This window comes from Homalodisca vitripennis, chromosome 1 (assembly GCF_021130785.1).
Source record: "Homalodisca vitripennis isolate AUS2020 chromosome 1, UT_GWSS_2.1, whole genome shotgun sequence".
NCBI classification, from domain to species: domain Eukaryota; kingdom Metazoa; phylum Arthropoda; class Insecta; order Hemiptera; family Cicadellidae; genus Homalodisca; species Homalodisca vitripennis.
The window spans coordinates 140,684,095-140,696,148 of record NC_060207.1 but is presented as its reverse complement, the minus strand read 5'-3'; the positions used below and the strand labels follow the sequence as shown (position 1 = coordinate 140,696,148).

Sequence of the window (12,054 nt, the reverse complement as noted above, 5' to 3'; positions counted from 1 at the left end):
CTCAACTAACGAGATAGCGCAATCTACTTTTAAACCTCTTCTTTCTTATCAAAACAGAAGCTACAATTCCTTCAGGTAATTTCTTCAAAGGATGTACACCAATTCTGCTCAATTTTGAAGTTTTAAACCCATATAGGATAATGGTTACTTTTTAAACATATGTATTAATTACTTTCCGAGTGTAGATACTTCCAAAAACAATTTAAAATTTGTAAATGCTCTAATTCGCTATAATAAACTTTAAAACTAAAATATCCCTTTCAGAATAATGAAGAATTAATTATAGATCTAGTAGGGTATCAATTACTGTTATCTTGATGAATATTTGCTGTCCTTTTAAGATTGTACAAAATAGATGGTATTCCGGCTCTTCAGGCTCTTCAACAGCATGCACGTTATCACAATTATGATTTTAAAAAGTTTAAAGCCTCCAATTGCTTAGATTGAAAGAATTATAATCACAAAAGTAATGTCTACAAATTAACACTTTTGGCTGAGCATTAATGAAGCCTATCACTTGTGGAACTGGAAAAAACTTCATTTTTGTCTGCCTGTTTATATATCTGTCTGTCCGCACTATATTTAGAAAACGGACTAACTTATAAACTTGAAATTTTACATGAAGCTTCGTGTATATACTAGCAAGACTGAGTCCGATGATGGTGCACGTCATTCCTTGGGATTTCGCTGAGTGTTAGCAAATATTTTTACATTGGTCTTCCGGGTAACCATTATGGCAACGAGAAAATAGAAGAATAAACAAACTTGTTGTATAACAATCTGAGTATAATTCATACATGTTAATTTCATACATGAATAAATAATAGTAAAAGTCAATGTTAAAAGGTGTTAAGATTTGATTTCAATGCACTCTTGCTGTTGTAGTACCCCCCTCACCGGAATTTTTATTATTTAAACACTGCTATGGAACCTAACTCAATGAGAAAAATTTCAATTTTAATGCCAAATAAGATATCATATGGCACGATATAACTATACAGACCTTTAAAGACAGGCTTTAAATTATGCATGAAACTTCCATTTCTACATAGACAAGAAATCAAGAGTTCTATGATGATGCATGTCAACTATGACATTTAGCTGAGCGTCAATGAAGAGCTTAGTAGGCTGACACAATTTCTTTTTTATCTGCCGGGGGGATATAAAAATTTCTTTTCCGTATGATGTGTATGTCTGTCTATCTGACATCTTGAGAATGAAATGAGCTACTTAAAATTTGGCATGCAACATCAGCGAAGTCTCTTGTGTGCTATAGCTTGACATAGCGTATTGTCATAAAATAGGTTAATTATGTAATCTCAAGAATAATCTAGTCTGCTATGTTACTTATAGCAGTTTTAAATTATAAAAATTAAATAGCAAAACAATTCACCTAGCTGACACTGGAACCAATGAACTGGAATAATATTGCATTTGGTTTTTTATGAGCTTATTCATATTAAAATCACTTCTTATAAAAGAAAACTATATCAGTTGTGTAAATATAATTTATTTCCACTCTAAAACAGCTTAGGCCCAACTATACATTATTTCAATAGATTTTTCTCAATCATATATATCTACAACATTGCCTTTAAAACAATATATTAACAAATAGGTAACACAATCTCAAAATTCCCTTTATAATCTAATTTAATAGTTCTAAGCATAAGAAGAATTGTGAAAATGGGTTTTTAAGAGGAAGTAATGTTGAGTAATGAGGATTAAAATAACAGTATGATTCAGATTATACAAAGAAATGTTATTCGGAAATGTTGAATAAATAATTAAAACTATAATGTAATGATAGCTCAATGAAATTTGGATTAAAACTTTATTATTTTGGTTTACATTTTTGTTTACTATCAAATGTATACCTTACAACACTATACAATAAAATAGACTGATATTAAATAATATGGATTGATTTATGAAGAGATAATGTAATCATGAACCCATAATAACATGTTTAACTGTCAAATAATTCATTCCTACATTTTTGAAAATTATCTAGTTATTCAATATTAAGAAGTTTTATTAAATGTTAATATTTTGAATACAGATCATAACAAAATATGTACAGTACAATACATGTTTGTTCTGCCCTTTTAAATAATTCCTTCAACAATTTATTCAACAGAATAAAATGAGTTAAATATTTTTAAAATGACTAAAACTTATTCATTGTTACACAACACGAGCTTTTTTCAAGAATTAGCTTGTATTGTAAGTATGGCATATAAAAATCTAAACACCTAAATGTTATTATTTTAAAAGCAGCAAATTGAAAAAATTTTATATTTCAGAAGAAATTCTAAGACAAAACTGAACTATTTATGTGTTCATAACAAATTATATTACTAACCATATTGTATCTTTAGAAAGAAGTGATGTAAAAAATAAACAGCAACATAGGCATAAAAATATAAAAACATAAAGAGAAACAGAAATAAAATAACATCACAGAAACAGGGATGTTAGAGTAAAAACTAAAATCATTTTCCAATTTTTAAATTAAGTAAACAATAATTAAAAGTTATTACAAAATTAGAACTAAAAGAAACCAGAGCTTTAAATTTCCAATAGAATCCTGTAAATAGGCTTGATTTTATTCATAACTGCCAAAGGTAAAAAAGAGCTGTATGTCCATAAAATATGGAGCAAAAGCTCAATATTTCAACAGTTATATTAGTATAAGAATCAAAACTGGAAAATCAATGTTGTGCCATATAACGTTATAAAATATAATTGAGTGGCATAGCAAATTTAAATATAAGTGTTTTGTATATCAAACTATTCATAAAATAGTAAAAACCAAGAAAAAATATAAAATGAAGAATCTATTTTTTTAATGACGTCAGCCTCTCCTTAACTAAAGTAAAATTTAATCATAACATTACAAAGTTTTAAACGAAATAGTTAAGTTTAAATCACAAATCAAGACTAAAGCTAAATCTTGATGTCTACATCGGAATTATATTAAAATTTAGCTTCTGCATTTCTACATATAGAACTTTTTACTAACAATACTCCCATGATATGTCAATGACAACAAGAAAAATACAGGTTTTTTGCCACTTTTCAACTGAACTCCAACTTTGAACATTCATGATTTGGAAATGTATGATTCGAAATGAGTAAATGTTAACAATATATATATATATATATATATATATATATATATATATATATATATATATATATATATGTATGTTAACTATATACAGAATGGTAAAAAAGTCCCGAACGGTTTAATATATTTTTTACCAATATAGATAAAGTAATGAGACTTGGTATATCAATAATAGCCATAAATGTCTAGTTTTTTAAGGTATTAGAACTTTTTTATCCCTTATGGGACGGCCCACGAGGAGTCAGACAAAATTCTTAAATAGCAGCATAGGTCGAGTTTTTATATAAAATTAAAGGTCTTAGTTAGTAGAACACATTGCCGCAAACCGGACCTCAAAAGGTTCACTCTAACTGAAATGGCGGCGTTTTAAAGTTATCCCGTCATTTATCCAAATAAGTCATTCTCTTACATTAAGATAACATTAATTTAATAATTAAAAATTGAAAATTTACTTACAGTTTACAGTTACAGTACTTACAGTTATAGAAAGTGTTCAAAATGTTGTCCAAGTTTTCTCTTGCAATAGCCCAATCTTGTGGTAGAAGCCTTCAATAACTTTTTGAATCATCTCAGGAGGTATTTGATGAGTTTCCTCTGTTATGCGTGAATTAGTTCTTCTGTGTTGGCAGGCAGGCTTAGTTAAAAAAAAACCCTCTGTTTTAAATAACCCCATAAAAAGAAATCAAGAGGATTTAGATCAGGTGATCTAGGTGGCCACTCTATTGCTCCCCCTACGTCCTATCCAACGATTGCGAAACTCTCTGTCAAGCAGCGCTCGTACTTGTAAAGCATAATGAGGTGGTGCACCATCCTGTTGAAACCATACTGTGTTATAACTTCGATCCAACACAGCACGTAAAGCCGGTATAATGGTTTCTCTCAACATCAATTCATATGTCACCCCATTCAAATTCCCATTTATTATGAAAGGTCCAACAATATGATTGCCAACAATCCCAGCCCACATGTTAACTTTTTCAGGTTTCTGGGTATGGCTTTCCCCTCATCCAGTGAGGATTGTCGTCGCTCCAATAACGACAGTTATGCCTACTTACATCGCCATGAAGTGTAAAGGTAGCTTCGTCTGAAAATACAACTTTTGCTAAGAAATTTCGATCTTGTACATATCTATTCATCATTGTCTCACAAAATTTCCACTCTTCTGTCAAAATCGTCTTCCGAAAGCTCCTGGACCAATCTGACCTTATACGGTGGTTTTGTTTTAAAACGTTTAACACTGAAACATGGCTTATTCCGTGATTATTGCTGCAGTTCTTGTTTGATGTGTGTGGCTCTTCGATGAAACTTTGTAATACTTCTATGGATGTATTTTCGTCAGTAGCAGATAAAGGTCTACCACTTCTTGGACGGTCTTTAACATTGCCGGTATCTATCTAGAAATCGTTGGACTGTTCTACAGATGGTAGACTTTGATATTGGTGCCGGTCCGGAAATGTGTCATTAAATAAATGCACAACTTCGTCATATGATCGTACACGGTCACCATACCCCCTCATCAATAAGCAGGTTTATTCTCTCAGTCTCAGTCAGAGACATCCCTATCACAAGATTCACAAACTAGTCACTGTTAACAATTAAATTAAACCCAATCTACACTTTACAAATCTTAACTTAAGATCGACTTTGTAACAGCTCATCAGAAAAATTAAGTTTCCTGTCTAAACGCATTCTACCCTCAGAATGATAAGATACACAGTTAATGACCCTGCAGTTGGACTTTCAACAGGAATGTCAAAAAAAACTTTCACTGAATAGAAAGGATGTAAACACTAAATGAGTTTTCAAGACCAATACACTATCCCGGGAAATCCCATTGTTGCAATGAATGTTGCCAACACAGAAGAACTAATTCATCGCATCACAGATAAATGACGAATAACTTTAAAAACGCCGCCATTTCAGTTAGAGTGAACCTTTTGAGGTCCGGTTTGCGGCAATGTGTTCTACTAACTACGACCTTTAATTTGATATAAAACTCGACCTATGCTGCTATTTAAGAATTTTGTCTGACTCCTCGTGGGCCGTCCCCCATAAGGGATAAAAAAAGTTTTAAATACCTTACAAAAATAGACATTTTATGGCTATTATTGATATACCAAGTCTCATTACTTTATCTATATTGGTAAAAAATATATTAAACCGTTCCGGGACTTTTTTACCATTCTGTATATATGTGTATATATATACTGTAATTAAGTATGTAATGTTTTAGAATCTTAGAATAGTATGGGAAAATATTGTTAATATCAACTTATCTTTTATTCTTGACTGGTTGATCCTAAAAATTCGGTATTGGTCATGTCATGGAGATCTTAGTCATTGAACATCAAATTTTATAAACCACAGGTCACAACAACCAGTGTCATGTTCTCTTTATTTCTGTTAACATTGTCAGCGCTACTCACCACAGAAAACAGCAATATCTTGTAACCGTCAATGAATATGAATTATTACAGTTTTACTGTGTCCACAGGTGGGTACACAGGCAGTGTCATGTTCTCTTTATTTCTGTTAACATTGTCAGCGCTACTCACCACAGAAAACAGCAATATCTTGTAACTGTCAATGAATATGAATTATTACAGTTTTACTGTGTCCACAGGTGGGTACACAGGCAGTGTCATGTTCTCTTTATTTCTGTTAACATTGTCAGCGCTACTCACCACAGAAAACAGCAATATCTTGTAACCGTCAATGAATATGAATTATTACAGTTTTACTGTATCCACAGGTGGGTACACAGGCAGTGTCATGTTCTCTTTATTTCTGTTAACATTGTCAGCGCTACTCACCACAGAAAACAGCAATATCTTGTAACTGTCAATGAATATGAATTATTACAGTTTTACTGTGTCCACAGGTGGGTACACAGGCAGTGTCATGTTCTCTTTATTTCTGTTAACATTGTCAGCGCTACTCACCACAGAAAACAGCAATATCTTGTAACTGTCAATGAATATGAATTATTACAGTTTTACTGTGTCCACAGGCAGTGTCATGTACTCTCTATTTCTGTTAACATCGCCAGCACTACTCGTCACAGAAAACAGCAATATTTTGTAACTGTCAATGAATATGAAATATTACAGTTTTATTATGTCCACAGGTGGGTACACAGCCACTGTCGTGTTCTCTCTATTTCTGTTAACATCGCCAGCACTACTCGTCACAGAAAACCGCAATATTTTGTAACTGTCAATGAATATGAAATATTACAGTTTTATTATGTCCACAGGTGGGTACACAGATACTGCCGTGTTCTCTCTATTTCTGTTAACATCGCCAGCACTACTCATCACAGAAAACAGCAATATTTTGTAACTGTCAATGAATATGAAATATTACAGTTTTATTATGTCCACAGGTGGGTACACAGCCAGTGTCGTGTTCTCTCTGTTTCTGTTAACATCGCCAGCACTACTCGTCACAGAAAACAGCAATATTTTGTAACTGTCAATGAATATGAAATATTACAGTTTTATTATGTCCACAGGTGGGTACACAGCCAGTGTCGTGTTCTCTCTATTTCTGTTAACATCGCCAGCACTACTCGTCACAGAAAACAGCAATATTTTGTAACTGTCAATGAATATGAAATATTACAGTTTTATTATGTCCACAGGTGGGTACACAGCCAGTGTCGTGTTCTCTCTATTTCTGTTAACATCGCCAGCACTACTCGTCACAGAAAACAGCAATATTTTGTAACTGTCAATGAATATGAAATATTACAGTTTTATTATGTCCACAGGTGGGTACACAGCCAGTGTCGTGTTCTCTCTATTTCTGTTAGCATCGCCAGCACTACTCGTCACAGAAAACAGCAATATTTTGTAACTGTCAATGAATATGACATATTACAGTTTTATTATGTCCACAGGTGGGTACACAGCCAGTGTCGTGTTCTCTCTATTTCTGTTAACATCGCTAGCACTACTCACCACAGAAGCATTCTGAGTTGCTTAAACTTCACATAACTGTTCCGTTACAGCACTGTCTTCTCATCTCCTTGGTTATGCTTACCATCATTGACATTATTTGTTCCATGTATCAGTTTCATGTTCGATAATATATGCTTATCATTTTAGGGTTATATTCTTTCCTGTAAAACTTTACATAAAAGCCATTTTGGAGGTGTTAAGCTGCATAGTGGAAGATTTTTAATGAAAATAAGCAGAAATATTTGTATATAGGCTAGTTTACATAGAAATGAATGTAATTTAATATTATTCATTATTTATTGAGAATCCGTCCAATCGTGAACTTCAATGAATAGGATTTACTCCAATAAAGCTTCAAAAAATGATATTTTTCTATTAAATTTGTAATAGATAAACCAATTATATGAATAATCATTGAGCTAAATGATTGGCACATCAAATTAACTTAATGCTACAGGATAACTACACATATAACAGATTCACTTATTACAAACCAGATGTAAATAATAGTAAATCTAAATCTAACTAACCTAATTTAAGATATGTATAATTTAGAGTACTTTGTTTCATTGTATATGTTGATACATCTTGTTATATTTTTGATTATTATTGTTACATTATTTTCATATCAAACTACATGTTTAATATGGCATGCTGGATCATTTCAGAAAATAACAAACCAATTGTTACTCTAAATATTGAAAAAGTACACAATTCCTATCATTGTTAATACAGAAACTTAAGGATCAAACATTTTATTTCATTTTTGTTCTTGATTAATACACAAATCTGGAAACATATAAATATATTATCATATACTTATAAATATTGTAAATAGAGATAACTGAAGATTTTGGAGATTTCCTAAAACATTATTAACATGTGCTTAAAATCAACAATCAAGATATTACTGTCCGTTATAGCTTAGTGTAATAAGTTCAATGTTTGATGTACTAGTAATTGTAGTTATTTATTTAATAAACAGTTTTTTAGTAAATTGTAAGTTGTCTTCTTATAGAATAAATTTAAATTCCCAAATTATAAATCAACGTAACAATTTTTCCTCAACGATCTTAAGTAAACTTTGACTTATAAAAGTTTAGGCATATAGTGTAAGTTGAAATCCAGAGAAAGTATTGAGTTGTTTAAGAGACAATGTGCATAGAGTTGACACACAACTTTTTTGTTGTGATTAATGACTTATTGATGTCGATGTTCTGGTTTATTTTAATCTCAATTCTAGTTATGTTTTAGACAAAAAATCCACCTGAAGAAGAGATCAGAATACAGATCCACAAAACGTAGTGTTATTGGTTTATTGTATCACTGAATGATTGATACCAATTCCAGCAAATGTCTGGGAAATTCATGTATTTTCACAATCCTTCCATCGTCAAAAACAGGACTTAAACAAAGAATTGAAATCCAGTCTAATGTCTACTCTTTACTTTATAAGAGACATGTACAAAAAAACATCTGTATGAAAAGAAGAAAGACAGAGTAATACACAACTTTCTGGTTCCCATGATATTGATATCCGAGTTTAACCAGCTGTCACATATGGTGAATGTGATGGCCCTGAAGTCACCTTATATCACCAACAAAATTGAGTTCACATAAAAACTGATATTTCAAAGCCTACTATCGAAGAACAATACTTATGAGACAACAAGATAACGTGTCAGGGGATTCTGTACTTTCAATTGTGATTTTTAATTGTTATTGTAAAAAAATACTGTTGATATTGTCTAAGATAAAAAACATTTCAATCAAATACCATGAACAGTTGCATAGAAATACGAGATATATTAAAAACGCTTATAGAAAAAGTTTGACTCTCCAACTTAAGACCCTCTTTACAATGCTCTTTAAATTGAAATTATTCTATAATAGACCAGGAAATTGAGATATCTTCCTGTGACTATCACTTAGGCGTGCTTGGTATATCATTTAAAATGGATATGCCTATGACATTTCTGTTATTCAGTAAGACATTACATGTGAAGCCGCAGGTACCTCTTAGTTAATTTAATGGAAATTAAACTCGGTTGTACAAATACTGAGGTTGGATAGTTGTAAAAGAGCTACAATATTTACCAATATTATTACTAACTTACCATAAGAAATACAAAAAAATGCTGTTTTGGAAGACAATTACTCAACAATTTCTGAGAGAGTACTCCCGGGCCCACCCTGTTAATCAATGGTAAACGGCACCAATAATTTTAAGAAGTCAGTGTGCAAGTAGAAGGACGTGGTAAAGTGATACACCAGGTGTCGTAAAAGTCTCCCCCCCCCCCCAATTAACTTTTTTTTAATAGATATGGGGTGATTTACTTTGGGAGATGTTTACATAAAAAACAAAGGAGTTTTTTATGTATGAAAATTTTTGACTCCCCCCTCCCAAATGGAATATTTTGGGAGTAATTCAAGATTTTTAAATGAGAACCCTTAGCAGGTGACACCTTATTTTAAAGGTATTATAAAAAGAAGAATGGCATGAACTAGAGGTCACTGTTACTGTCAATCAATCAATCAATCAATCAATCTCTTTATTGCATTTTGACAATGGACATTGTATTGCAAAAGTCAGAAGTAAGTAAGATAAACCACAGGCTTAGACGTTCAAAACACATTCATACTTACAATTCATGCATTCACTCAAACATATTCAAACTGACTTCAGATCCAAGTTAAATTTAGATTTAGACATCCCAGCGGCTGACCATGAATTCATCGACAGAATAAAACGCTTTGGACACCAAAAGGCGTTTAAGACGAGTTTTGAATTGATGTTGATTGGCGGAAAGTTTGACGCTTTCAGGGAGCTTGTTTATTAGTCTGACACCAACTTGTTGAGGGAGATGTTGTGATAATGTCAGTCTGTATTGCCGAGTTCGGAAGTTGTCCCTGCCTCTCGTCTCATAGTGGTGAACGCTACCGCCCACGAAACCAAATCACACTTTGATTTGCAGTACAGTACATGATCACCTCCAGAAACATAAAGGCAGGGCAAAGTCAGCAATTCTAACTCCCTGAAAGATTCCCTACACGACTCTCTGTAATTTAAATATGCAATGATTCTGAATTGCCTTTTTTTGGAGCTTGAAAACTCTTTTCCATTTTGTTTTTGGGCACAACCCTCCCCAGAGTCTCACTCCATACGACGCAAAGTGTGGATGAATCACGGCCGAAATATGCCATTTTCAGAACTCTGGGGGAACAGAACTTTGCCAGGTGCCGCAAGGCATATATGCCTGAGGCCACTCTAGCACATACATTGTCAACATGATCAGCCCAGGTCAGTCCTCTGTCTAGGAACATTCCCAGAAACTTTGTGGAGGTCAGTTTCCTCTAAAAGCACATCATCCACAAACACGGCAGGCTGAACTTCGTGATCATTTTGTCGGAGGCTAAAACACATGACATTTGTTTTTGAATGATTTGTTTTTCAGGTTCAATTCAGCAAAATACTGAATGCATGCATTCAGTTCCATGAAGGATGTGATTTCCAGGTCTTGAGTTGATTTGTTTTTTGATACAGAGAGTTGTGTCGTCAGCATACTGAACCAGTTTTCCATGCTGGATCACTGAATTCAGTCTGCAGACGTAAAAACTAGGAACAAAAGAAGGCCCAAGGATGGAGCCCTGAGGGACACCATGGGTCATTTTAATTTTGTTTGAGACGACGTTCGATACCTCAACGCACTGGTCTCGATCCTTGAGGTAAGAAGTGAGCCATAAGTGCGAGAGACCCCCGGACGCCGCATTTATCCAACTGGAGCAAAAGTGTTTCATGATGCACACAGTCAAACGCTTTGGATAGGTCGAGGAATAATACTGAGCACATGTTCTCGTCCTTCCTTCCAATCCATCGACAACATTGTCCAAAAGATTGTTCACCGCGTCTATTGTGGATCTGTTTTTTCCTAAATCCAAATTGTTCCGGATTTAGGATATTGTTATTTTCTAGAAAGCTTGCAAGCTTTTCATAGAAAATTTTTTCAAAAAATTTTGCTGAAGACTGGAAGAATTGAGATTGGACGATAGTTGCTTGCAAGGCAAGGATCGTCCTGTTTGAAGATCGGAATGACTTTGGATGTCTTCAAAAGTGATGGGAAGGTTCCTTTTTCAAAAGAAAAGTTGATCAATTTTGTGAGTGGTCTCAATATATGCCTGAAGCAGTGTTTGAGTAGCCACACACTGACATCCCGTTTGCGTCCACAAGATTTTTTTGAGTTGAGTCCCTGTATGACTCGTGCAACCTCCCCTTCACACACAGGAGCCATGGCCATGGATGCAACCGATACAACAGCATCTCCTCCGTGAAACCGTGGTTCAGTTAATGCCGAACCCACTGTAGCCACGGAAGAGAAGTATTTATTAAATTCGTCTGCCACTTAAGCTCGGTTTTCAACAATTTTTTGTCTTCAATTTTAATTGCGATTTCTTTTGTGTTTTTTATCTGGTGTGGTATCACGAGAAAAGTCGTTTATGATTTTCCAAGCTGTTTTCCGAGAAGTTTTCGCAGTTACCCAAGGCCTTATTAACATCATAGGCTTTAGCAGCTCGTATGACTTTTTTATAAATCCTTCGGTAATTTCTGAAAAAAAATTTGAAATGTTCGTTTTGGGTTTCCAATGAAAATTTTGTGAAAGAATTTAAGCTTTTCTCGAGATACAAGAATTCCCTTTGTCAACCACGTGCCTTTTTTAGGTGCGTGATTGACTTTGGTCCTTCTGAACGGACAAGCAACATCCAGATAATAGTTTGAAACTATCACTGAATGCCGCATACATGTCATCGACACTTCCAGAGTTATCCAAAAATTGCCAGGGCTCAGCTTCCAAAACATCGTTTAAGTGGCGAATGTTCTGGGGCCGAATCACTCTTGCAATTTTAAAATTTTGAATTTTGACTTTCAAGTTTGCAACCCCACGGATCACGGGCCCCCTGCGC

The 12,054-nt window shown here is 33.7% G+C and overlaps 1 protein-coding gene across 8 annotated transcripts in view; it reads left to right on the top strand.

Moving 5' to 3' along the window:
- The window catches only part of LOC124372358, a 43,729-nt gene extending 35,637 nt beyond the window's left edge, over positions 1-8,092 (top strand). For 5 of the 8 annotated variants that reach the window (XM_046830743.1, XM_046830769.1, XM_046830783.1 and 2 more), the window contains one exon: positions 6,648-7,027. In XM_046830743.1, the coding sequence (XP_046686699.1) occupies positions 6,648-6,733 (86 nt within the window). In that variant the 3' untranslated portion in view covers positions 6,734-7,027. The other 3 variants (XM_046830763.1, XM_046830750.1, XM_046830757.1) reach the window with 3 other exon arrangements.
- The last annotated feature ends 3,962 nt before the right edge of the window (positions 8,093-12,054 follow it).